This window comes from Cygnus olor, chromosome 3, assembly GCF_009769625.2.
Source record: "Cygnus olor isolate bCygOlo1 chromosome 3, bCygOlo1.pri.v2, whole genome shotgun sequence".
NCBI classification, from domain to species: Eukaryota; Metazoa; Chordata; class Aves; order Anseriformes; family Anatidae; genus Cygnus; species Cygnus olor.
In genome coordinates, this window is record NC_049171.1 from 72,030,076 (window position 1) to 72,056,007 (window position 25,932).

The 25,932-nt window shown below is 39.4% G+C and overlaps 1 protein-coding gene across 1 annotated transcript; it reads right to left on the bottom strand.

Moving 5' to 3' along the window:
* Window positions 1-2,043: 2,043 nt before the first annotated feature.
* Window positions 2,044-25,932, bottom strand: LOC121067710 (plasminogen-like). The gene is made up of 19 exons (XM_040552546.1): window positions 25,884-25,932; window positions 24,467-24,602; window positions 23,145-23,251; window positions 20,722-20,836; window positions 19,649-19,821; window positions 18,886-19,015; window positions 18,648-18,766; window positions 17,029-17,191; window positions 16,001-16,131; window positions 14,974-15,133; window positions 13,267-13,448; window positions 12,143-12,291; window positions 11,320-11,413; window positions 9,597-9,714; window positions 8,500-8,574; window positions 7,371-7,511; window positions 4,853-4,959; window positions 3,237-3,379; window positions 2,044-2,205 (listed from the first exon to the last, which is right to left on the bottom strand). The coding sequence occupies exons 1-19, from the start codon at window positions 25,930-25,932 to the stop codon at window positions 2,044-2,046; spliced, it is 2,454 nt and encodes an 817-aa protein (XP_040408480.1).

Genomic DNA, 25,932 nt, shown 5'->3' on the forward strand with positions numbered 1-25,932 from the left:
AGAACTATGTAGGGAAACACTGAGAACTATACTTAAAAAGAAAACTTTTGCCACTGGAGAGTGTGTTATGTTGGTGACAGAGTGAAACAAACTGTTCCTGGGGGGCACACTTCAAGTATTGGTCCAACCATGTCTTGTAGGTTGTTAAGTGAGGTAAACAGTAATGACAGGCTGCAGAAGTGGTTGTAGCCTGAAGTATGTTATCCTGTAACAGCTTGTCACATGCTCAGTTGATCACACAGAAGAAAAGTGAAAGAGAGCCACCACCATCTCCAGCTCCTCTTGGTCAGAACACAGAGGTTTGTGGCAGTGTGAGAAACTGCATGCTAGGGCCACATCCTTTAAAAAAGATGGCCTGTTCCTGTGGCCATGATGGGAGTACACAAACACAGGCAGACTGGATGGAAGGAGAGCAGGAGCTGGGAGAGGAAGACAATATTCAGAATCTGGAAGGAATCCAAGAAGATATTGTCAAGAAAGACTGTGTTAGAGAACAGTTACTCAAACAGTATCACAATGACCAATGGAAATTGCTGAGTTGGTCTTAATAGAAACCATGAGGAATTGATAGAAAACATCAAGGAGTGAGTAGAGAATCTGCAAATGTTTTTTTTTTTTTTTTTAACTTTTATTTTTTTTATCCCACAATGAAAAAAAGCCTCATCTCCAAAGAATTCTTTAGAGCAATAATAAAGTACCTAAGTACTGAATATAGACTTGTAGTATACTTCAAATCAGACACACAATGGAAAGACTAAAACATATAGAAATACGTGTTCAGATTACAGATCCACCAACAGGTGTACACTTCTGCTATTAGGACAGTACATAGTCTGCTTGGAAATGGCGTGTTTTAAACTGATACACAGAAAATTGGAACAACATATGCAAATGCTGGAACTAGCTTCAGTAACTGACTTGGAGTCAATGGGACAGGTGGGTTTCTGTTGCTCCTGGAACACGTCTCAGCGATTTCCTTTGGTTGCTGCTTGAAGAGACATTTTCTAGCCCAGGCTTTCTTGACAGCTTTAATAGGAGTCTTCTTCCGTAGCTCTGAGTGGCAACCAGGCCACGTCTCTTGGCTCTGGGAGGCTTGACTAACCTGCTGGTTCCCTTGCTTTCTTCACCTGCCTGCTGCAGAGCACACAGGAGCACGGGCTGCCAAGCCTAATGAGTCAAGCAGCAGTGCCCTGGTGCACAGCGTCCCTTGCCCAGCTTCCCTGCCCTCTGAGACATCCTTGCCTCTTCTGGAAATAAACTGAGAAAGAACAGCTAATTTTAATTCCCAAAGTCAATGTCAGGGATGAACTGTTGGTGTTGCAAGTGAAAACAGGGTTTCTGTGCAAGTGCCACACAAACATATTAGATGCCATCCAGCTCACCACTTTGCCCACTGGAATAGATGGTCATTTTTTCCATACGAATGTAAATCCAGGAAATTTAGGTGATTGCACTGCACAATTCAAAGCTCATCTAGGGTGGTGAGAATGGGGGTAATTAGCCCCAGGGAGAAGCAAAGCCACCAGCTCCTGGCAGCGTGGTCACAGTGTAGTCTGTCCTGTCCTTACCCAAGGTGGTGTCTGGGTTTGATTGTTACCTTCCCAGTCCTGGAGAAGCAGAAGAAAGGGGGACAGATGACAGTGGTGGGTACAGGAACATGCTTGTTTGGGAGGAGGTTTCTTGCACGGGTTTTTAGGAAGACCTAGTGTCTAGAAATAGGCCAGTTGCTTGCATATACAAAGCAGAAAGGTGGGTGTCTGAACAGAAAGGAAGTCATTTTCATGAGCTGGAGCATTTCTCAGAGGAGAGGTTTGAAGCAGGAACCTGACAGCCACTGCCACATGCAACATGGCTGACTTACCCATGCACAACACCGACATGCTGACAGACAGTAATAATTGGTCAACATAGCTATTGCTTTGTGATAACTACTTATTCTCAGCCAGTAACGATATTTATTTAAGATTCTTATGAATTATTTTGATTTTTAAACTATACTAGGAATGTCATTTCTGACACAGAAAAGCTAGCCTGCATCCAGATTCAGTGGGCAGCCATTACGTTCTTGACCCAAGAAAGAAAGCTAGGAATTTGGACAAAACCAGTAGGCTTTGATGGCTGGCTACAGTCTAGTCCCCAGGAGGTGACTCCATATTGGACAAATCTGTCTTTATTTTGGCAGACCAGAGGTCCTCCAACTTCAGCCTAGGGACAAGAAGAGAGAATAAGGTAAGTCTTCTAGTGATGACACTAGACATGCAAACAACAAAACACTGGCAGGAATAACATTGTGGTAACTCTGAAGGCCTTAGAATATAGCTGAGGTGAGGGCTGTAGAGAAAGGGAGAGTGTTTACCTATTGTAACAAAAATTTTGGGGAAAAGTTTTTTTTTCCAAGGACACCGGTCATGCCTTTGGTCTGAAGAAGAAAGACTCAAGTACCAGTCATGGATATAGGAATATCCCCAGATCTCTGTGAGGCCAATTACACAGCAAAAGGAAGTCTTTTAATTTTCCACATCCTCTGACCTAATTGTTTCCAGACAAAATTAATATAATCCTTATAATGCTATTTCTTAAAATCCAGGCATGGTAGGATATGAATACATTGTGCAGTAATTTATGTGCCTATCAGTGAATGTACCATCCATACTCTCAAAGATGGCATTTGTACTAGCACTGAATACCTGCTCAGACAGACTAGCGTTTACTTTCTGACTCTGTTACCAAGTAGTCAACAGCTTTTTATTGAAAAGTATCCAACATGATATCCTCTATTAAGAAAATCACATTTTAAAAGTCTTTTCAGATGCTTGTGAAAATTAGAAAGCTGGAAGCACTTTGAACATTAGCAATCAGGGGATTAAATAAAAATGTGGTACAATACCAGGTGGACACCTGAAGCATTCACTAGTTTTCCGTCTCTGTCTAGGAACAAAGGAAAGTGCAGGTAGTATATCACAGGCTTTATTTGTGCTGGTATGGGATATTCACAGTCCTGGTCTACTATCAGTAGGATATGTCAGGATGCCTTTTGGAGAGGAAGGAGAAATTACCCTATGCAATTTCCCAGCTACTCTGGTTGACAGTGTGAGGGAAGAAAAAATGCTCTGAAGAAAAAATACCTCAGGACTCATGCCTCATGCAGAGGCCTTGAAATGCTGAAGCTATTTCTGAGCATTGAAAACAAAAACTGACATTTGATGTGCTCACACTCAAAGCTAGATTATTCTTACCTCACAGTAACGTACGCTTCCAAAAGTAAATCCACCGCAAAATTCATGATTATTGATACTCCCATGTAAAAAGTCAGGGCGATGGCATATTCTGTTTTCAAGCACAGGGAATTCAATGTCTTTTAATGTCTTGCCTGCATTACCTTTGTGAAGAATAAGAAAATGCACCTGTAAATGGTAGCCTAGACACTGTGATGCAGGGAGGCCTGAGTAACGAAAGGACTGGGATCTGTCCCCAGCTCTACTCTAGATGCTGGGGTCCTGAAGTACCTTGATAAATCTCTTAAATTTTCTGTAATTGGATCATGCCTGCTCTCAATAAGCAGTGATTATTCTTCTTTGCAGAGAGTTTCAAAATACATAAAACCAGATGCTTAGTATGCAGAAACATACTGGATAGCCTGTTGTAGGCTTTCATTATTTCATGCTTATTTCAAAGGGGAAAGGCGTGGATTTACTTTGCATTAATTTGAATTCTTTCAAGCGTAAAGATAGTGTTTTCCAGATAAGCAAGTTTTTTTGAAACCAAGGTTGAATTTTCCCAAAGCAGAGCGTATTTAGATGTGGGACTCTAGCTCTGCTCCCCCTTTCAGAAACTAGTTGCGTGACATGGCAGGACCCTCTCCTACTGCTTAAAAGCAACAATGGTCTGTTGATTTTCCCACCCTAACGCACTACGAGAAAAAAATCTAGCCTGTACCATTTTCTTGTGGCTGTGATCACAAGAACATGGCAAGCAGCTGCCACCGTGTGGCAAGCTAAACAAAAGCAACAACAACAACAAAAAAAGTCCACACTGGAGAAAAGTGTTTCTCGATAATGCTGATGATAATGCTTCTTGATAATGCTGCAGCAAAAGTGAGTGGAAAATGGCTGGGTATTCTCAACCCTTGAGCACAGGTAGGGTGAGAGGTGGGCAACAGGAGTCCACATAGGTCAGTTTTTAACGCTAGTTTCTGAAACAAATTCAGATGAAGGTTTTACTGATATTAAAAACCTTCAGCTTGAATTCCTTTGCCTGTGTCCCAAAGGTAGCTGGGTCTGAGTAAGCTCTGACTGAAAGGAGCCACAGTTCCAGGGATGCTGTCTTGTTTCAGGAATAAGGCCTTAAGGTTGGTGCTTGCTTATATATCCTACCTGTCTGGAGTGAACATAGGTCCCTGCAGAAGACTCTGCAGACAGTAATGTTTAAACCAAAGGAAGGCAAGCACAATCTTCATTCATATGTTTAAAAAACTTATATCTGAACATCAAAGTTAAAGTCAAGGACGTTACTTGACTATTGTCCTTATTTGTGCAAATATAGCATACGTGTAAACTGAAGAAAGACCAAAAAAAAAAAAGAGATAAAAAGTAATAAAGTCTTAAGTCTCATTTACCTCTGTTTTCTCTTGTTTAACGAATTCAGTTAATGGGGGGGGAGGGAGTGGGGGGGGGCAGAGGAGGTGAAATCATGGTCTGAAAGAAAGAAATAGGACAAATAATGTTGCCCAGTGACTTCTGACTTAGTTAAATCTTACATAAAATTCATTTTTCCAGGCCCCCAAAGTACATATATTTTGGAATTTGGATTTGAAAACCCTCCTAAGTTTTCAGCCTCACTGAATATGCTTTACCTCTTGTTTTTCCAAAGGCAGTTAGAAAACATACTGAGTTTCTTTCCACCATCAGACTTGTTTCAGGCAAACAAACTGGTTTTACATGGTCACTAATTCTTACAGGACTGGAAAACAAACAAAGGAAAAAAAAGATGCTTATAAAAATGATCATCCACTTGTTCAGTCTTCTTATTCAGTAGGCTGTGCCAGGAAATGGGTAGATGGGGAAAGATGGACAAGATAACAGCATCTTAAAATTATATAGATGATTGTAAGGTGGTGGCTGGTCACTTACTGAAATAAGAGGTTACCTACCAGCAACCGAAAGTCTCTGAGATGTGTTTGTGGGCACAGTTACAATGTGAGTGTATTTGCAGCATAGCGCTAGCAAGCTGGTCTCTGGTTACCCAGGTAGTGTAATAGGAACATGTACAAGCCCAAGCACAGCCTTAGCACCCCTTGCAGGTGGGGTAAGCCTGACTTCTCTTAGATCCTCCCTGCCTCAGAGGCTGTGGATATTTCCAGAGACTTCATAAGAGGAGGGAAGGTTCAGTATAGCAAAGCTGCATCTGAAGAAGCTGTTAAATGAGATGTGCTGCTGTCAGGAACCATCCCTGCAAAGGTTGGTCCTGCTTTTTAAAGAGAGTAAAAGGACCTGAATGAACTCCAAATGCTGGGTCAGAGTAAAATGAGCCTTTATTTATATGGCCTCTTTTCAGGCCCAGAATGATTTTCAAAGTATATGACATGATAGCTGACGAGATCTCCAATGTCCAGTTAAAAGGAACTAATAAATCCCCCTGTTCCTAATCAGGCCGTGCCAGGGCCATGAACCCCATGAAGATACAGGAGAACAGATACTAAATGGAACTGACTCTGACCCATTTGAAAGTAAAAATTTATTCAAAACAATGATCTGAATGAAACAGTCCAGAAGGGTGGATGTTCACCAGCTCCTGTGCTAAAGCTACAGTTGTGCCAATGCCATTACCATCATTTTGAACTCTATCCTCCAGATCTCTGAAGTTCAAGATGGGAATTTCTAACCTCCACTCTCTCATAGTTCCATAAATTAATCCTGCATAATTCCTTATTCTTTTAGGAATGAAATTCAGTTCTGTAGTTTCCAAAACTTGTTCATTCACTTCTCAATAAATCCCGTTTTTTGTCAAAAAAAAAAAAAATCCTGAAAATTGGTGGGCAAGATAGGCAAGAGGAGAATAAAGTGAGAAAGCTCAGCTTGGTGGCTTCTCCCCCCAGTTTTCTATCACTCTTTGTCCAGTACCTTTATCTTCAAGGTTGTACTTAACACCTCAGGCCTAATTCCACTGTAGGTATGGTCCATATGATTTGGAAATAACGAGACCCACAAAGAAAGGTGAAGAAAAATGTAAAGGGAGGATTTAATGCAGTTGAAAATAAGCAAAGTTGATCCAAAGCCAGAAATTGATGGATCTGTGTCCATATCCATATCAGCTATTTATGGCATCTCACATGCAGAATGTGTTCAGATGGTGAGTGCTGCTGATGCAAAACTGACTGCAGTGCTATAGCATGCATGGATCTACAGTGAAAACATGCACAGAGCACACAATGGAAGAGGAAATGGATGAACTAACTACAAGCAAGGGCAAGAAGAAAACTGATGGAGCGCAAGTTTCTTATTCTCACCTGAAATTAGTGGAATTTTCATTAATCAAGCACCAGAGAACCTGAGTTGAAATTTTAGTGAAATTGTTCTAAATTCATTAAAGCTGAAAATGTTATGGTGAATGTTTTAAAGAGAAATGTCCTCTTGGGTCAAACACAAGCTTTTCATGCTCTTTAATCTATGTGTGGTGAGCATAAGAACAAGAGGAAAACTAATGACTAAGAAGAAAATTTGCTGGAGTATTCCAAAAAGAAACTAATAACATTGAAATAACTGCACAGATTTCAGAGCAGACTGCTCAAATGCCTAAGCAAGACACAAAAGAGGGCGTCAGGAAATTACAGTTATGCACAGGAATTTTCACTATATCACAAGTTGGGTCTGGTTTTACTGGGTTTTTGGCCACATCTGGTGCTCATGAAACATTCATATGACCTGGCCTGCAGCACTGGAAGGGAAACTGGACCTTTCCACTTGCTCCATGAAGAAGCTGTGTGCTTCTTGGCCAAAACTTCAGCTGGTGCTCACAGCCCTCATGGCCGAACAGAAAAAGCCTCCAAGGAGAAGATCCTCCAGCCACAACTTTGCTTTCGTTTACCTCCACACTCCCTGTTTCAGTGGAGACACCACTTAGAAGGTGGTGAGTGGAATCCCCCATGGCAATCCCTCCCATCCTAACTGGGGTTGTCTTTCCTAAACTGTGCAAGTAGCTCACACAGGCTCTGCCAGGGGGGTCTTTCAGGAGGACAGATGCTCAGTATTTGCCCTTGAACAGATGTGTAAGCTAATACTCAGAGGGACTCTCACACAAATCTGGGCTAAGGTAACTCATGACTTCAGAGTAAAGATGTAGAAAAGAAAGGAAAACTTGGGTTGAAATGGCACCTGTGAAGCTTTAGCAGGGCAATGTCAGCTCCACTTGGTTCCTTTAATAATTTCTGAACACTTCGGATTTGAAGGGATGGCTCTACTGCATTTAGATTCTGTATCCCAAGAAAGACCATATAGGAAGAGGGATCTGTTGACCTGGAAGAAATGACAGTGGCAAGGTTATACACCCATGCATAGAATCAGGAATGTCACTCATAAAATTTGCTGATTTCCTAGGAGAATTGCAATAAACAAGATGGCTAGGCTGCTGTTTGTAACCATGGATGTCCACATTTACTCTTAGGGAGGAGAAAAATGAGATCTTTTTAACAGTTTGATTTTTATAATAATGAAAAATCCCATGAGCTGTAAACAATGCCCCTTCTTGCAGTGTTCATAACTGCTGAAGCCCTGAGGGTCAGCTGCTAGCCACAATTTTTCCAAGTGCAATTAGCACCATCACAGCTGACTTTCAGCATGCTTTGGGGTGAGGGAGGCAGCAGACGGAGGAGGTAACCTCTGTTGTGCTCTGTGTCTATTTGACTGAGACAGAAACAGCAGACAAATCTACCTGCTGGCAAGAAAAGACACGAAGTAAGGCATAGGTTGGGAGGCTGTAGCAAGCAGCTGGAAATTTCTTGACACAAGCCCTGGTTCTGCTCTAGGCAGCCTCAGAGGGAAAGGCTTATTTCTCTTTGCATCACCAAAAGAATGATGGGACCAGTTAAACCACAGCTTTTAAAAGTAGTAAAAAGAAAAGGAAACAAAACAAGGACCCTGACCATACTACAGTGCTTGCAATGACATTAACTGTGCTATCAGGTAACTTACTACTTTGGATATGGCTTTGCTATTCTGTAAACTTCTCAAGTCTCAGTAGAATGTATTGTCTTTATCAGTCATCAGTGTTATTAAGGCTTTAACTTATTAAGTGATTCCCCAAGACACACAGTTGCTCACTTCAGACATGAGAGATGCTCCTTGCTTGTTTTAACATGCAGAGACTGTGCAGATGTTGCACAGGCCAAGGAACTGTCCTCCAAGGTCAGCAAGTAAAGTGCCTTTTCAGGTATATCTTGCACCTCTGTTGATTTTCTCATCCAGCTGTAAGGAATGCCTGTCACTCATTCTAGTGGATACTCACTCTTGCAAGCACTGAGCTGCAGTTAGGACCCACTGTGGATGTATCAGAGTGCCAGAACAATGGTGTGTGTTGGTACTAGAATAGAGAAGACAATAATCACATTAATCTAAGACTGCATGATCAATTCTCTACCACCTGTGCTGTGCACAATGGCAAACAAGCAATATGCTCCATATTGAAATCTTAACACTCAGAGATTGTCTCCTGCCAATCGCAAGAGAAATCAAATGCAGATTTTCAAAGGGCAAACTTCATCTGCTTCAGAACATGAGAGACATGGACAGAAATTTGGTACCCAGGTGACATTTTTGCGACAATGTTCCAGTTTAAGTGTGTACTCTTGCTTGCAGGAATTTAATAAAAGTAATTGCATTTCCTAAAAATTTCACTTGTGATGTAATGGGTTTGTCCTGATAAGCAATTAAGAAAAGGCTACATCCTGCTTATCTGTGGGGATGTCTTGGATTACTTCTTTATGTAAGTCTTGCTATGGACTCTCAACTTTTCTTGGGCTATTATTTTTTATGGTGATTGTCAACAATTCTATAGAAATTTTAATTAGCCTTTCTGTATGGACTTCTTCATGTCCTGTTCAGTCACCAGTCACTCTGTAGCTGTGGAAATGCTATGCATAATTTTTTTTTTTTTTTTTTTTTTTTTAATACAGAGAGACAGCGATCTTCACGAGACTTCTAGCACAACTAGCAAAGTCACAACAGCAATTTACGTTTGAACATTCTTGGGCTTACGTCCCCCATTGCAGAATGCAAATAACTGTCATTATTCTCAGTGGGAATTATTCCTTCCCCATTTCAGTAAATCAAAGCATGTTCAACGTCTGTGGTTCAAACTTGCTCTCTAGAGATTAGCGAGAAAGTAGAGAGTTTGGGGCTAATAACTAATAATAACTACCTGTCAACATTATGACAAAAAAAAAAAAAAAGAAAAGTTAATTTTAAATTTAAAGTTATCGTATGTAGAAACCAAGTCCAGTCTCCAGAAGCATATACATTGTTTCATACCAGTCTCTTCCTGATACCTGTTTCTTGTGAAACCCTGGTGCTCACTAATGGTGATACAGTCTGGAACATCAATACCTTGTCCTGAGACTGATGTGCCAAGGCCAAGACCCTGGAGATGCATCACACATGCCATATTGCTCACAGATTCGCCCACTTCTCATTGGAAATTTTCCACAGTCGTGATCAGAAGAAGCTACAGCATTGAGAAAAAAAAAAAAAAAGCTACAATGAAAGGTTTTAATGCACATCTGTAATGCCATTCACAGTGCAATCTGACGAAAGAGAAAGAGAGAAGGCATTTTTGTATCTTCTTTAGGCTTTCACTCTTTATGTTCTTTAATAGGAACTAAGAATAAAGAAACAACCAGACCCTTGGACTATATTATATTATCATTACCTTGAGCATTTTAACCTGGAGATAATACATCACCTTTGACATAAGACATTAATTTACCTAGCAAAAATTGTCAGCTATGTCAAGCACTTGGATGTCGTCAGATAATATAGGTAAAACTACAATGAGCCCTCCCCCAAAATGAAAATTTGGGGTGGAATTTGAAGGGAAAAGAGAGTTAAAGAAAGTAAGTTTATTGCCCAGATCAATTCAATATAATAAGAATTTCTAAAATCTTCAAAACATTACAGGCTATACACCTTGATCAAATTCAAACAAATCACTGGATTATAAATATAAGCAGATATTTTACCAGCTGTGGTGTCTGTTGTTTGTACACCATTCCTTAATTTTTTGCTGTGCAGCCCTTACATCTGCTTGGCAAAATTAATGTGTACAATCATAACAGATTTCTGCCTAGATGAACACACTAGATGGCCTGCACGAAGGATATCACATCTAATGGAGTGACCTGTATTATGTGTTGCTACACTGTCAGAGTAGAGACCTGACCTCTAGATGTTACTATAATACAATTCATACATGAAATGAAGACGAAATAGATTTTCCATATCTCCATCATATATATATATATGTATGTATATCTGTAAATACCTGTCAAAATTCAGGCAAAGAAGGAAAGAGCAAAGCAAGTGAGATGCCTCTAGCAGGTGCACCAAGTAGTGCTCTCAGTACATTACAGCTGTTACTGGTATCCATTGCCAGAACACCACAGAAGTTAAAACATCTTTTGCTGCTGAATTTTCAGCAAACAGCACATCCACTCAGTGTAATGCTTACTATTCCAGAATAGAATGAATGAAGGAAGGAAACCTGCATAAATATCCAGGACCAAATTCACTACCTTCCCCAAAAGAAAGGCAAAATGTCAAGGGACAAATTACTTTAACATCCAGATCAGAATAAAAATGATGTCAGTAAATGATAAAACGGATCTTCATTTAATCTCTGGTACTCTCAACTAACAGATAATTGTTTTAGTAGGTTCTCAAGGCATTAGTCCTGCCACAAAGTGCATGGAAAGACTAACATGCACAACAAGGGAACCCTCTCCTGTGTTTGAGGACTCCAGGGAAGGAACGCCTCTTTCCACAGCTTCACTGGATATTTCAAATTCATCTAGCAACTCTGAGTGCTTAGCTTCACTGATAATAAAGAGCATATGAATTGTTATCCATGAAATCTTATTGACGAATTTTGGCACCTCGCTATCTAAACTTTGGCTGAATATTACAGGCATCTGGTTTTGTCAAAATGCCATATCTAAATTCAAATCTAAAGCTACTGCCTACTACAGTTGTTTGTTGTTGGACTGAAAACTTTTTGTAACTACCATGATAGGTTATAGAAAGGGAAAACAGAGAAGTCTTTACGGATAATTACAGCAGCGCGGAATTTCACAGTACTCCCATTTTTTTTCTGGGTCTGTTGTGAAGCACCAAAGACCATTTACATCTCCATCAGGATTCCTGCAATACTGTAATGATTACAAAAACAAAGAATGAGGACTCCAAATGTTAGCCACAGAATAAAGAATTTATGTGTGCATGCTTTCTAAAAAGTGTTAATCAAAATTTTTCAGTTATTTCCCCCAACCATTCCTTCATTAGATGTTATGTGCTTTCTATTGCCACTAAAAACCACAAAATTCTAATTTTCTGTATCTCAAAACCAATAGTAAAATTATATAAATATGACAAAGCTGCTATAATTTTCTTCATCCACCAAGAGTCAGCCTAGCTCTAGTGCTTTTTAAGGTCTTCTGAGAAGTAAAGTTTGAAATGAGATGATTAAGTGCTTTGCACTAAAACAACTATTGTTGGCTTAATCCTTCTACTGAAGTCAGTGAAAGCAAATTAGGTCAGCCCTGAGAGTATGCCAGAAACCTGCTCAGTTGGTGACAAACAGCAAAACGCATTGCTCTGGTGCTTGCAGAAATAAGGAAAGCCCTGCATGATTTTTTCTGCATTGTTTGCATGTCATCATCAACCTTATGCTGTACATCTGTGCTTGAAATAACAACATCCTAGGTAATGTTAAATGCATCATTCCCTCTCCAGCACTGCTATAGGTCTAGGATATCAACATGGTGACTTCCAGGTACACTTAGGTTGGTCTATAGAGACTCAATATGAAGTGTTTACTGAGGGGTCTTGGAGAAAGGAGACAAGGTTCAATGACATCAGATGAATTAGCAGCTGTTTACATTTTTATCCAGGCCTGCTCTTGGATGAGTCAGAGGAGTGAAGTATTTGTGGCTATGAGGGCTCTGAGAACTCCACTCTTGACAAGTCCTGCCGTTTCCAGTTTTTGCAACTGTGCCACGATAGTCTTTACCATTGCCATTAATGCAGTCTGTGGAAAAAAATAATAAAAGAAATAAAAAAGAAATGATTGTTACCTGTTGAATCTATATATGGTGGTGATAAGCAGAACTAAGCCAGATTAAGTACTTTCAGGATTTACATGCTCTTTACTGTCTATAGTAGAAAGACAAAAATGTACCCTGGGATGTGATCTCTTAGTTTGTCAAGACAGATGTCTTCCTGGACATACAGAGTAACTCAACTGCAAAAAAAATCAAGGAACTTCGGGCTAAATATTTTCTGTAACATACTGCAAATATCTGAAAATACTCCAAGATCCTTGCTAACCTAGGATCAGTAAACACTTTTCAAGAGAAAAGCATGTTTAAGGGTCACCAGCCCATTACACTGAGAGAGCGGTTGCTGCTTCCAAGGGCATCGCTTCAGCTACTTTCTCCTGTTGCATGTGAGTAAGAGTACACAGTGCCATTTAGGAGTGAATCTTTTATCCAACCCCACCAAATTCCCTTGCAAAATAAATATTCAATGGAAAGCTCTACCAAACTGTCTGAAAAGTCACACTGCTTTGACCAACAGGGGCTATTAATTAAGGAAGAATTGATGAAAGACAGGGCAAAAGCCTTCCTCTGTTGGTGTATACATTTTGAATAACATGGTTGCCTATGAACAATACAGCAAGATAAGGGCAACATCCTAAAAACATAAAGCACAGCACAAATAAAATTCTCGTAACAACATTTAGTGTCATTTTATTTCAATAGTACACAACTACAGAAATTGTCGTCTATTTTCTTCTCAATCCCCTAGATGAAAAAGATACCCCACAGAAAGTACCGTAAAATGATACAAGCTACAGGATATAATCTGACAGCAGTACGGTTCTGAAAGCTGGAGGAGGGATATAACTCCTATGTTCTAGTACTACTCAAGAATAACTCTGGAAGATTGCTATTTGTTTTATCCACAGACTCTATGGGAGGTGACAGCTATAGCCATCTGTTACCAGACGTGGTGGGTGTAGTCAGGCCAACACTTTGTGCCTTCTGGTCATTTGATGTGGCCTCTTCTGTATGATCATCACATCTCCTGAGATTGCAGTACTCCCATATCTTGTTGGGGTCTGTGGTGAAACACCATGGGCGGTCATCACCGTCTGGGTTCCTACAATAGTTCTCCCTCAAATCCCTGCGAAAATAGGTACAAATATTCATGCCGCATGAGACTGAAAGTAATCATAGGAATACCTTGCCAAGAAGAATATGTACTACACAGAGATAAATACATTTATTAATTCTTTTACTATTGCCAGGTACCCTATTACCACCAAAAACATTAATGGCTGTGATACAACTGGAGAATTATATTTCCCATGTACATCAGAGTCATGAATATATTTATACATAAGGAAATGTAATTCAACCACTGGTTTAAATTCTGGCTGCAATATGTCAATGTGCTGAGTAGTTAAATAAATGCCTGATATGACAATAAATTTATTTCAAAGCACATATGTATGAGCATACACAATTGTGTGAATGTGCAAATTAGCAATAAATATGCTGGAAGATTATATATATATTTTTTAATGCTGGAGGGTTCTTTCTCATATGAAGAAGAATGAAAATTAAATACTCATGTAAATTATTAACTTTTTCTTTGTTCTTTTTTTTTCAAAACAAATAAACAAACAAACAAATAAAAACAAAACCACACAAACCCCACAACACTTAATTCAGTGAGAACACTCCCATGACTGAGCTTGCTGGGGCAGGGGGAATTAGAGTTCTTTTCTCCGACAATTTGCAGAGTTGCGGTATTTCCCCATCTTGAAAAAAAGCTGAAATGATTTTTGTTTGTTTTCAGATATGCCAGAATACACAAGTTCCACATTTTCACACGTAAATTTCATTTTTTTAAAATGTCTGTGAAAAAATATGCCTCCTCTGAGTATATTTCAATATGTTGTTATTTTTATGACAACAAAGGACAGAAAAACTCCGAATAAAATTATTTAGGGTGAAATTATTAAAAAGAAAAAAAAAAGGCAAAAAAATAGAAAAGTACTAAAGTTCCTGCCCATACTTGTAATCCACCAAGCAGTGATGGATTTCTTAGCAATTGTCTTGTTGCTTTTGTATGCTTATTAACAACTGGCACATTAGTAATTATGGTTAGATCTCTAAGTTGTTACTTATCCAATATTTTTACTCTGAATAAGAAAGTAAACAGATCAAGTGCAACAATTCTCTAAATGAAATTCTGGATGCCCAGTTACAACCACAAAGAACATCTAAAATGATAGTTCTAATCATAATGCACTTGTCTGTGTATTTTGCAACACAAATACTGTGTTTTCCCCAGATGAAACAAGTAGAAAGGCCCCCATGAACATCTCAAATTCTTAACAAAAGGCATTCAGTAGAAGCCCAAACTCTGGTTACAGGCCTCCCAGATTTGGTTACACCAGCTCAGGTTTATGAATAAAGGGTTACAGTGGTATTTTACTAAGAATTTAAATTAAAGGTAAACAAAGCTTTTAAAAATGAGGCTAACAGAAAACGTTTCTGTGTCTTGGTAAAATGATAGTGAAAGAAATTCTCTTTTATATGTACATTCCCTATCCATTTTTTAAAGCATAAATGTGCAAAGATAGCAAAATTTTCAGCAATGGTCACTGTCAGAGCAAAAAAAAAAAGTAAGATAAACATACGCGTTTGGGAATTTTTCCAGGATCTTTTCAAGATTGTGTGGGGACTTGGAGTTCCAGGCTTGGCATTTCCTTCCTGATTCAGTGATGGAAGTTGTGCCACGATAACTTAGGCCTTTGCCTTGATAGCACTCCTCCACCTGGGGAATCTGTGCAGGCACATCTGCAGCAAACAGCAGAAACCGGTCCCTTGCATCATGATTTTATGTTCATATTGAATAGGCACAAGAAAACATCAAACACACAAGAAGACAAAAAGGATTGACTCATGCATACAGAGGGCTTCCAGTGAGAACATCTTGGCCAGTGTGAAAAACAGAAGGGCATTTCTAAAGATATTTAGAGATTTCACAGATTACCCTTATATGTCAGATGCTGGCTGGTGGAAGGCGCATTTGTCAGTTTCATTTTGGAATTTGTGGAAATGTTTGAGTTGAAAATGAAAATCCTCAAAGGTTAGAGATGTTAGCTATTTTGTCTCTGAAATAATTTGAAAATGTAGATGATGTTAAACTCCTATTCTTCTGTTATTCTTTTGATTGCACTAACACTTTCTTGTTATTTTCTGTGCTTGAATGGATGGACGTTTCAGATGAGATTTTTATTATTGTTGGACTTTGGAAGCTACTGTCCTCTCTTCCATGGTTACTTTCCAAAGATAGGGCTCTCTTTTACTTAACACTTTTAAAAATCTCTTTAAAATTCTTTTTCATTCTTCAGTGAACTTGCAAGAAATGCCCCGCCTTTGGGGGAAAAAATAAAAGGAATAAAAAATAATATTTTTTTTGATACTGTAATTCTTCTGCTGGGTCAGCTGATGACTTAGAGCCTTCACTGCACTTCCTAACCATTGAAAGTCCAATATCTGGCAGGTTTTCTAAAATGCCAAGCAGAGCAACTGCATTAACAACAGTGAAAAAGTGACTGAAAAAGATTTGCCAGGAGAAACAAGAACTGAAATTACAATGAGAAACAAGAAGTGTCTCAGAGCTTTGAAATCTTTATCTCAAGCACACTCCAGTACTCATACCAGCGCTCCCTTGCTCTGTCCCATCACAACGGGGAATTGAACAGTATTCCCACCGAACACTGCTGTTGCTAGTGTAGCACCAAGGCCTCTTCTCTCCATCAGGGTTTCTGCAGTAGTTTTCCTCTAAGCCCCTGAAACAGAAACACTGGCTTTAAATTACTCATGGAAATCAAGAAGGGTTATGTGCAAGTCTTAACAATTACTGCAAGCAGAACTCAACTCAGAGGTTACATTTATTCTTTTTACAGATGTATTACCTCACCACTGTTCTGGGGCTAGCCAACAGCCTTTGAATTTCCTGTTTAAATGCTGATGTTATGTGAAGAGCTTTTACAATGCTTAAACTTTCTGCTCTTGTTTTTGAGGCCAACATAGGGCAGTAAAAGCTGATACTGAAACACAAGTCACAGAGTACCTGATCCTTACTGCAAGAACCAGGCAAGTCCGGATGTCACATGGTGCATGCTTCTCTCTGCTCTCAGCAGCCTTCTGCAGTGATGATGGACAGGGTTTCATATGCCCAGGAAAGCTTACAGAATCCATTTCACAACCCACAGGATCCAAATACAGAGCTAAAAGCTAAAAGCCTGGTCATTCCCAGCTACCCATGCCTATTGACAATGCTCTGTAGACCCAGCTCCTCTGACCTAGGAGCATTTTGGGCTTTGGAGCAATGCTCCTCAGAAGAGTAATATACTGAAAGTGTGTTAAAGCACAGAGTCAATATAAAAGCACACTGTTAATATAAAAGCAGTAAATACCTATAACTGTGCAGTGGGATGAGGAGGAGTGCAAGTACAGGTGAGACAAGTACATGAGATCAAAGCTGTTGGTTAAAAATAAAAAAGGAACGTAGAAAAAAAAAAAAAAAAGAGGAGCAAGACCTGAACAGCAATATGAAAGGTGACAAAAGGAGAGAAAATATCATCATAACTCAGAAAACCTGTGCTCCTCTTGCCTCTGCATCTGGTTTGCTAAGGGCTAACTATGTTCTTGGGTATTCATTAAAATGAGGAGTCTCAGCATACTTGCAGGGATATCTGTCAGGAATCCAGCCATGTTTGTGAGGAAACTGCATGTTCCAGTGCTGGCAAATGTTTCCCGATTCTGTGATAGCTATCCTGCCTCGATAGTCTTCTCCATGCCCTGAAATACACTGGGAACTCAGGCCAGAAACTGGTGGGCGCATAGCTGTAACAGGATTAAAAACAAAACAAAACAAAAAAAACCAACAACAAAAAAAACAGCTAATTAATGCCTTCAAATATATCAAAACACCTTTCATTTCTGTAATGGTGAACATGTATTTTTTTCTTTTAGCAGAGATGACATTGGTGAAAAGCCATTGCAAAGCCGAAGTGTATGTTATCACAAGAACTCAGGCTGCCAAATGGGTGTCCTGTGTCTGCCTCTTTACATCAGTCAGTAAATAAGTTTGCTGAGACAAACCAGATGCTGTGCCTGCAGTCCCTTGAGAGCAGAGCTAGAAAGGCAATAAGCAGTCCTTTATGGTCTTGTAAAAACAAGTGGGATGAAGGGAGAACATTAGTATATGTATAGGTAGGATAGAAGGGCAGAAAGGATAAAGATGAGGACTAAGAAGAAATGCTGAGAGAAAGCACAACAGTCTTCAGAGGTAAGGCTCCAGTATCAGTGGATTGGGAAAGTGAGGCAGAAGAAAGTGTGAAAGAAAATGAATTTGTCTGGTATGTGGGGAACATCAAAGTAAGAGTAATGATTAGAGCCACAGAACCTGCAGAAGCCAAAGAGAAAATGAACTTACAATGCATGCCTATTGCATATACATTGTATGTGTAATTTCCAGAGCAGACAAATAGGACTCTAATAGCTCCTATTTAAACTTTATGTTTTAAGCACAAAATGGAGATGCTATGGTATCTTTCACAATCTACTTCATCATGCAGAAATCTATATACTTATTCTTCCATCTATAATTGTTTATGCTGAAGTGAACTACTTCTAGCAAACACATGCTGCTGCTTAGAACACTGTCAAGAGCAGATGTTAAGAAAGCAAGCTCTAGAGATAGAAATGCATTTTTTTTTCTCAAAGTGCTGTACGGTTCTACTAATGGCAGTGCTAATCTCATTATTCAGTCCTTGGAAATGTCCAGATCTAGTGTGCTCAACTTAATGCGTTAAGCTAGCTCAGTGATAAATCAGATTTTCTCCTGAGGTCTGAACTTTTTTCTCAGGATTTATCTCTCACTAAGAAAAAGACAGTGTTGGCTGTGCTGGCCAAATTCAGGTAAAATATCACAGTATGGCCATGGTGGCTTATGTATTTTCCATGAGTCAGCAATTCAACTGAAAACTACCACCTGAGATTTAAGCTGAATGCTCTGCCTTCTCAGATAAATTGAAAAATAAGGTGGTTGAAGACAAATTCTGTTTTCCATAACACCTCTGGCATTGTTGCACTTTGTGACACCTGCACTCTCAGTGACCTTACATGATTTTATGCAACAGAAACACAGTGAGTGGTTCTGCTCATTAACGTATAATTTGCCTGATTCACATGGATTTCCTCAGGATACTCACAGCTGTCATTTCTTGCCTTTCCCCTCCCTGCATAATTTTAATTAGAAGAGCTACCCTGTGGAGTGATCTCAAGAAGTCAGACTCACTGCAACGAGGAATGTTGCAATACTCCCAGCGTTTAGTGGGGCTGGTGGTGAAACACCAAGGCCGAAGTTCACCATCAGGATTACGGCAATAATTCATCTTCAGATCCTTCCCTGGAAAGCTGCACATTGAAAATGGAGGATAGATTTGTGAGTCAGCCTAGCTGTAGCAACTAGGCTGTCTGCAGGCAGGATCTCCGTGGAAATGAGTGGGGGCAGCTCAGCACTGGGTATGACTCACTGTTTCAGTGTGTATCCATGCATATGAGGTTCTTGGGCATCCCAGCGCTGGCACTCAAGCCCAGACTCTGTTCTGGAAACATTTCCATGGTAGTCTTCACCATTACACATCATGCACTCCACTGTGGGACCTAGGCAGAATGAAAACAAAGCAAGGTTTGCACCAGCCCTTGAACTCTGACCCTGATCCACTCATGAAAGACTACATCAAAAGGAAAAGAGAAATAGAAAAAAAAAATAGAAAAAGAAATAGAAAAAGAAATAGAAAAAAAGAGAAAAGAGAAATGTTCTTTTAGAGGGTTTTGCTCCAGGTGATGATGAAAGGAATCCAGAAGACCATGAGTTACACCGTATCCAAATGAATTAAACTTTAGGGATATATATATCCCTAGAAGCTTTAGGGATATATATATATCTATATATCAGGGGGGAGCTTTGTCATGTATCTCTGTGTACTGATAGCAGGGGTTCAATATGTAACACAGCACTTGGGTCAATCTTTACTGTTGTTAAAATTTAAAAAAATTATTAGGGTTAAGAGCAGAACAAAACCAGCAAATTAGTACAAATGCTAATTTCTCCTATATTTATACATTTTTTTGAAACTGGAACCTGTTAGGAAAACAAGCTTTGTGTTGAGAAATTTTTACATTCCAGCTTGATCTAAATTCACATTTGAAACCAATTGGCAAGAATAAAGTAGGAGTAAATAGCAGGAATAATATTACCTACTTGAAAGCCCCTTCCCTGAAAAATAAACGCACCTTCTGCAGCTTCTGCTGTGTGCATGACCTGGCCCTCACACTCTGGGATGTTGCAGTAATCAAATCTGATCGTGGGATCTGCTGTATAACACCAGGGTCCATTTACATCGTCATCAGGATTTCTACAGTAGTTTTCCTCCAACCCTGCACTGGGGTATTTTTCAGGTGTAATACTGTAATAATATTAAAATTACATTTTAATTCAATCCAGTCAGAAGAGCAGAAGGGAAACACCCAGTTTTCTCAGCTATCTTTGGGCTCTATTCATTCGTAGTGAAAATGAGAGAAACAGATTCTCTGTTCTAACACAAATGAAATCTGATCACCATTTTGTAACTACCATTACTAGTAGCCTCTTCCTAGACCCCAGCTGCCACTAATGAATGATCTTGTAAGAACTATGCCAATCTCAAAGAAAATTATTGTCTTTAATACATGCATCCAGCTGATTAGTCAGCTAATTGCATCCTGGGGATCTGTGATGTATTTTTCCTAAGGCTACTACTTTAAAAGTGGAGTAAAGAGAGTCTATTGACCAAATGCAAGTGGACTCAAACTTTCAGAGACTTTGAAGCAAGTGACCCTATAGTTTTACCTATAGCAGTCCTCCCAAAGAAGACTAAAAGGTTTTTAAACAACAGACTTAAATAAGTGCTTCCAAGTTTCATTAGAATGAAGACTAGCAGGGGAGTCATAAAGCTGGATAGACACCACTGCTCATATTTTTCACACCTCATACAAAAGAGAGAAATTCTGGCCCCACTGTCGCCAATATAAATTTTTTTATCATGAATTGGTGGAAGCAGCATTTCACCTTCTTAAGAGCTCCAGCATATAGACAACACTTCTCTAGCTGAAAATGCAGCCTTTCTTTATACAGACCATTGCAGTTCTCTGACAGCAGAATGAAAAGAATGAAAAGAAACAAGACAGTTGAAGAGAAAATCGTGTCTTAAAAAGTCACCTGACATTCGGCTTTAATAATGTGCTATAAAGTTGTTTATGCACATGAAGTTGGAGAGGCTTGTAAAAGATTCAGAACAACATGAAGACAAATATAAATAAGGCCATACTTTGGATTGTGGGGTGTTTTTTCTGCCCACTTCTGGCATGGAATACCTCTCCAAGTTTTGGCTTCTGTTCCTCTGTAGTTCTTCCCAATTCCTCTTTTACATTGTAGAAGGTAAACTGAAATGGAATTGGCTTTGTTAATTCAGTGGTGTTACAACATTGCATATCTTGAATCTGAGAGTCTGCAGAATTAACTCTGAAATTAATCAGATTAGATTTACCCATGTTTTGAACCTCTTGTTCATTCAAACACAGAGATGTGATTCCATAAGATATCTTAAAACTAAATAGTTAGAAATGACTGAGCAACTAGAGAGGAAAATTCTTTTTCAAGAATAACAATTCAAAGAATAATAATTCAAAGAATGTTATGAAGCTAATAAAATCAAGTTAAGAAAGCAGATATAACAAGTTACTATATATATATTATTTATATATATATTTATATATTATATATTTATATTATATATATATATTATATAATATATATATTATATGTATGAAATACATTGTATATTATTATATTACGGGGATAAAAAAGGTCTTTCACCAACAGCTCAGGATTAATAGAAATGTATTGTTCGTAAGAACATTCACATTATGGGTATCATGCAACCATCCCTTCAAGCCAGAGAATTTTTAGTTATCTGAATATGTTTGTCACAGAAGTGACACCTTTGATTCCTCTTAGACTCAGACCCCAGATGCTTTCTGGTGGAATTCTGTGAAAGGGAGAATGCAAAGACCATTGATGATGCTTTTATTGACAACAGATACTGGAATATCTCCAGTCATTGGGACTGACCCTCATTTTCCCTTTCCTGTAATTTGTTTGCACATGGAGGGTCCCCCTAAATCCCCAAATGAAAAACAGAGATGATGGAACAATAATATGAGACCAACATAACAGGAAAAGCTGAGCCTTGTTTGGGCACCTTGCAATGGTTATTACCATCACAGTGTGTGGCTGGGCCTACAAATGATGGAATCATAGAAGATTCCAAGGTGGAAGGGACCCACAATAATCATTCAGTCCAACTCCTGGCTCCACGCAGGACCACCTAAAAATCAAACCGTATGTTTCAGAGCATTGTCCAAATGCTTCTCGAACTCCAGCAGGCTTGGTTCCATGACCACTGCTCTGGGGAGCCTGTTCCAGTGCCCGACCACCCTCTCAGTGGAGAACCTTTCCCTAATATCTAATCTGAACTTCCCCTGATGCAACTTCACGACATTCCCATGGGTCCACAAGAGATCTTTTCTTCTCCCTTCCAGGGAGAAGAAATCAGTGCCTTCCCCTCCACTCCCCTTCCTGAGGAAGCTGAAGGCTGTAATGAAATCATCCCTCAGCCTTCTCTTTTCCAATCTGAACAAACCAAGTGACCTCAGCCACTCGTCACACATCTTGCATCATCTGTGCTGCATGTCTTGCCAACTGTGCCACTTGTGAGAACTGCTGCCTGGTTGTCTGTGTACCCCTGGAATGCCCACAAGTCTTGTTACTGCCACTTCAACACTGATACTCCATTAGCAGGTTCCAGCATGACTGTCCAGATACTTCACAAAGATGGTGGCAGTGATTTTCATAAGATTACAGAAGTCAGGACATGAAGATAAGAGTATGAATCAGAGCTACTTGGGTTTATCTTCAAAGACAAGCTGGCAGAAAAGTTAAATATATCAGGCTATGCTATGGTAATATCACCTGATAAGTTTTTTTTTTTTTTTTTTTTTAATTTTTTTTATTTTTATTCCATTATGAAGATATCAGGTGTGCATAGACACACTGGGCTCATAAGGAAGTTCATGAGATATGCACACAAGCCGAGAGCGACATCTCAAATCCTTTGCTGCCTTCTATGTCTCCTTTGTGGTTCTCCATGGCTGAGACCGGGATGTTTGAAGGGAACTGCAGCTGAGACAGAGCTGCCTGCAGTATCTGCTGCACTGGGTGCCAACAGAAAATAGGATCTACCTGATAGATACAATAGATACAATATTTCAGTCAAACAAGTCTCAACTGAATTGTTACACAAAAATTAGGCAGGTGGGTACGCAGATAATCCCATAGCCTTGAAATTTTGTATGACCAAGGACTCTGCTAGCTCAAGGAAGCAGAGGACTTTAAATACTTAATGGTAAGAAAAAGGCATTATTTTTGCTTTGGAACATGTTTATTTTGCCTGGTCTCAGTGACGTGACTAAAGGAGATTGGAGTGAGTCCAGTCCAAGTCGAATGTAAGAATCCTTGATGCTGTATGGGAAATTCTCTGGCAGATTAACCCAGTTCATAATGAGTGCAAGCCCACCTCACTGAAATTGTCACTGCCTACAACTGTTTGCTCCAGCACTGAACGAGAGAATGCAAGGATGCAGTTAAAACAGGCTTAATGTGTAAATGTATAATGTTATATTACATACTTACTTCTCTTCTCATAGAGAACTGAATCTGTGCTGCTGAATGTCAGTGTTGTTTTGGTATTTTCAGCCAATGTTAAACACTGTAGCTTTTTCCTGGTGAATAGGAAGGCCCTGTTGAAATTGAGAAGAACACAGAACATAGGAAGCAATATTTTTAATTCATTTCAAATTGTGCAATTGGTAAGTCATTTTCTAGAAATTATTATTTTAATAGCACCTTCTTATATCCACTTACATCTTTCAGAGACTGTATTCAGTACTTGAGACACTAAGGGACAGTGACATTTTCTGCTGCTCTGAAGCGTCTGACTTTTTCAGGATGTAAATTATGTGAATAAGTTATTGTGTGGAAGCTAGCTAGTGCATTGGCAAAATATTACCAATGGCATTCTAGCTGCTCAGGTTAGTGCCTTTCCCTGCGATGAATTGAAAACATCTCTCCACTCTTTTGTGAAACAAGGCAGCATACAGCTAAAGAGGCATAAACAGCTCTCCAGTTAGCAATGAATAGGAGCGGGAAATTGGGCATTTACTACAGAAAGACTGATGCACTGTAAATCCACCCTTTATTTGACCTTGTGGTAATTTATGGGTGGAGAAAAGCCGCAAGCCAAAGGCACAGGCATGGGCAATGCTGCTGTAGGCAGAGCTGCAGCACCTGGCTCCTAACTTTGTCCTGGGTCACCAAGGGGTGCAGATGGTGCCATCAGCTCTTCGGGCAGCTCCTGTTGCCTGGGCGGTCACCTGTCCTGACCTATGGAGGAAAAAAGGTGGCTTTCCAGGAGCAGCTTCCCATGACCTGACACCCAGGTGACAGTGCCTTGTGTTCCCCAGGCACTCTGGACTTGTTTTACACAAATGTGTTCATGTAAATCCCATGCTGAAGTTCCCATCCTGGTTTCTGAGTAGCATGTTTCTGAGTTGGATGTGTAGAGCAAAAAGGCTGAAGAAGACTCAGTATTATTGTACTACAATGTTTCTTGGCAAAAATATGCCCCACTTCCCTATAAGTGCTGAAATTAAAAATAATAAAATAAAATAAAATAAAATAAGTAAAGTAAAATAAAATAAAATAAAATAAATAAAATAAATATTCATTTGCCTCTTCCAAATCTTCTCTTTCCAACTACATGTCCCAGTTATTCACCTTCTTAGCTTGTGTCTGTGTGTGTTTGTTGTTGTTGGCTTTTTTTGGTTTGGTTTGATTTGGTTTTGCTTTCCATCCAAATTTGAGTGTGCATGCTTACTTCTGAACAACAGTAGGAAGATGTCATTGATCAATTAGTCATCCACAAAGGCATAGCTTAAAGATTCAACAGAAATTACCTGCAATTAAAATTTCTTTCAGCTTCACATTTCTCTGCGCATTCTATTTCATTATTTGTCTCATAAAACTGCTTATTTCTAGTAAGGATCCAAACACCATCCGTTCTTAAATAGTCATCCAGTACATCTCCTTTCACTACAAGGGATGAAAAGGAACCAGGCATTAAAAATGAGAATGCTGCAGTTAAGATCTGTGACTTCAAGTCCCCTTTTCAACATAGCATTGACAGGTGAAGTCCTTATTTATTTTGCGTGATTCTGGGTGAAAAGCCATAAACTCTGAGGAAATTTCTGTTTCCAGACACAAACACAGCTGTATGGAACACATCATAGGAAACAAAACAAAACAAAACAAACAAACAAACAAACAAACAAAACACAGCAGAAGGAAGATATAGAAATGAAGCTCTGAATGGAGTTATGTATGGGTTTGAAACTGAGGAAAAGAAATGTGAAAAAACAGAGTAACGGGAAGCAGAGAGAGGGACCAGTCAGAGAACGATGGGAAGAGGTATCGATATTAAAGTTTTGGAGAAGCATGAATTAGGATGATGTGAGATTATGTCCTCCTATATGGAACCCACAATCACTACAGTTTTACTGGTCACCAAACAGCTGCTTGCCCTCAGCCGTCTTGCCCTGGAGCAAGAAATCTCAATCATAAGATGACTGCATAGCCTTTTACAATGGTCACCACGTTTTTTGTTGCAATGGCTCGACTAGACTTAATAATGAATCTGTAAGGCTGCATCTATGTTGCAACAAAGTAATCCGAGGTTATAAATTAGTAAATCAATTAGTATGATTATATCTGAAAGCCACATATGCATAAGATGTGTAGAAATACTTGATTATAGATTTAATGATTAACTCTAAAATATTTATGCTCATAAAGAAGTTTGCCACGTAATCATTTTTTTTTTCTTTTTATGTCTGTAAAGATTCTATGTTTCTGTACCTAATTTTAACAATAGTTTATTTCCATATCCAGCATTAGGCTACAGAGTTATATAAGAGATGCGATTAAATTATTTCATTTTTCAAGATCAGTTATAGACACAGGAAATTCGTAAGTGTTTTCTCTGGGGAACCCCAGCCCCTGCATCAGCAAAGGGGCTTTTCCCCACTTACATCCATTTTCTCCTTATGCTGATACTTAGTACGGCATTCTCACAGGCCATTTGTTCCCATGCACACACCAAGGTTGTTGCTCTTCTCGTGCCTCTAACAAACACAACAGAGCAACCACAGCTCTCACTTTGTTCAACAGCAATTCTTGCTGGTGAGCAAGCCCCAAACCCACCATCATCCAGGTAAGGGGTGACACGTGGATTTGAGGACCCGTCTCCACAACATGGAGCTTGCAAGCATTTGGCCCCCATCTCACCCACACAAGTGGAAGGCAAAGGACTCTTACCTGAGCTGAGCACAAAAAGAAAGAGCAAGGCAGCTTTGCTAATTCCCAT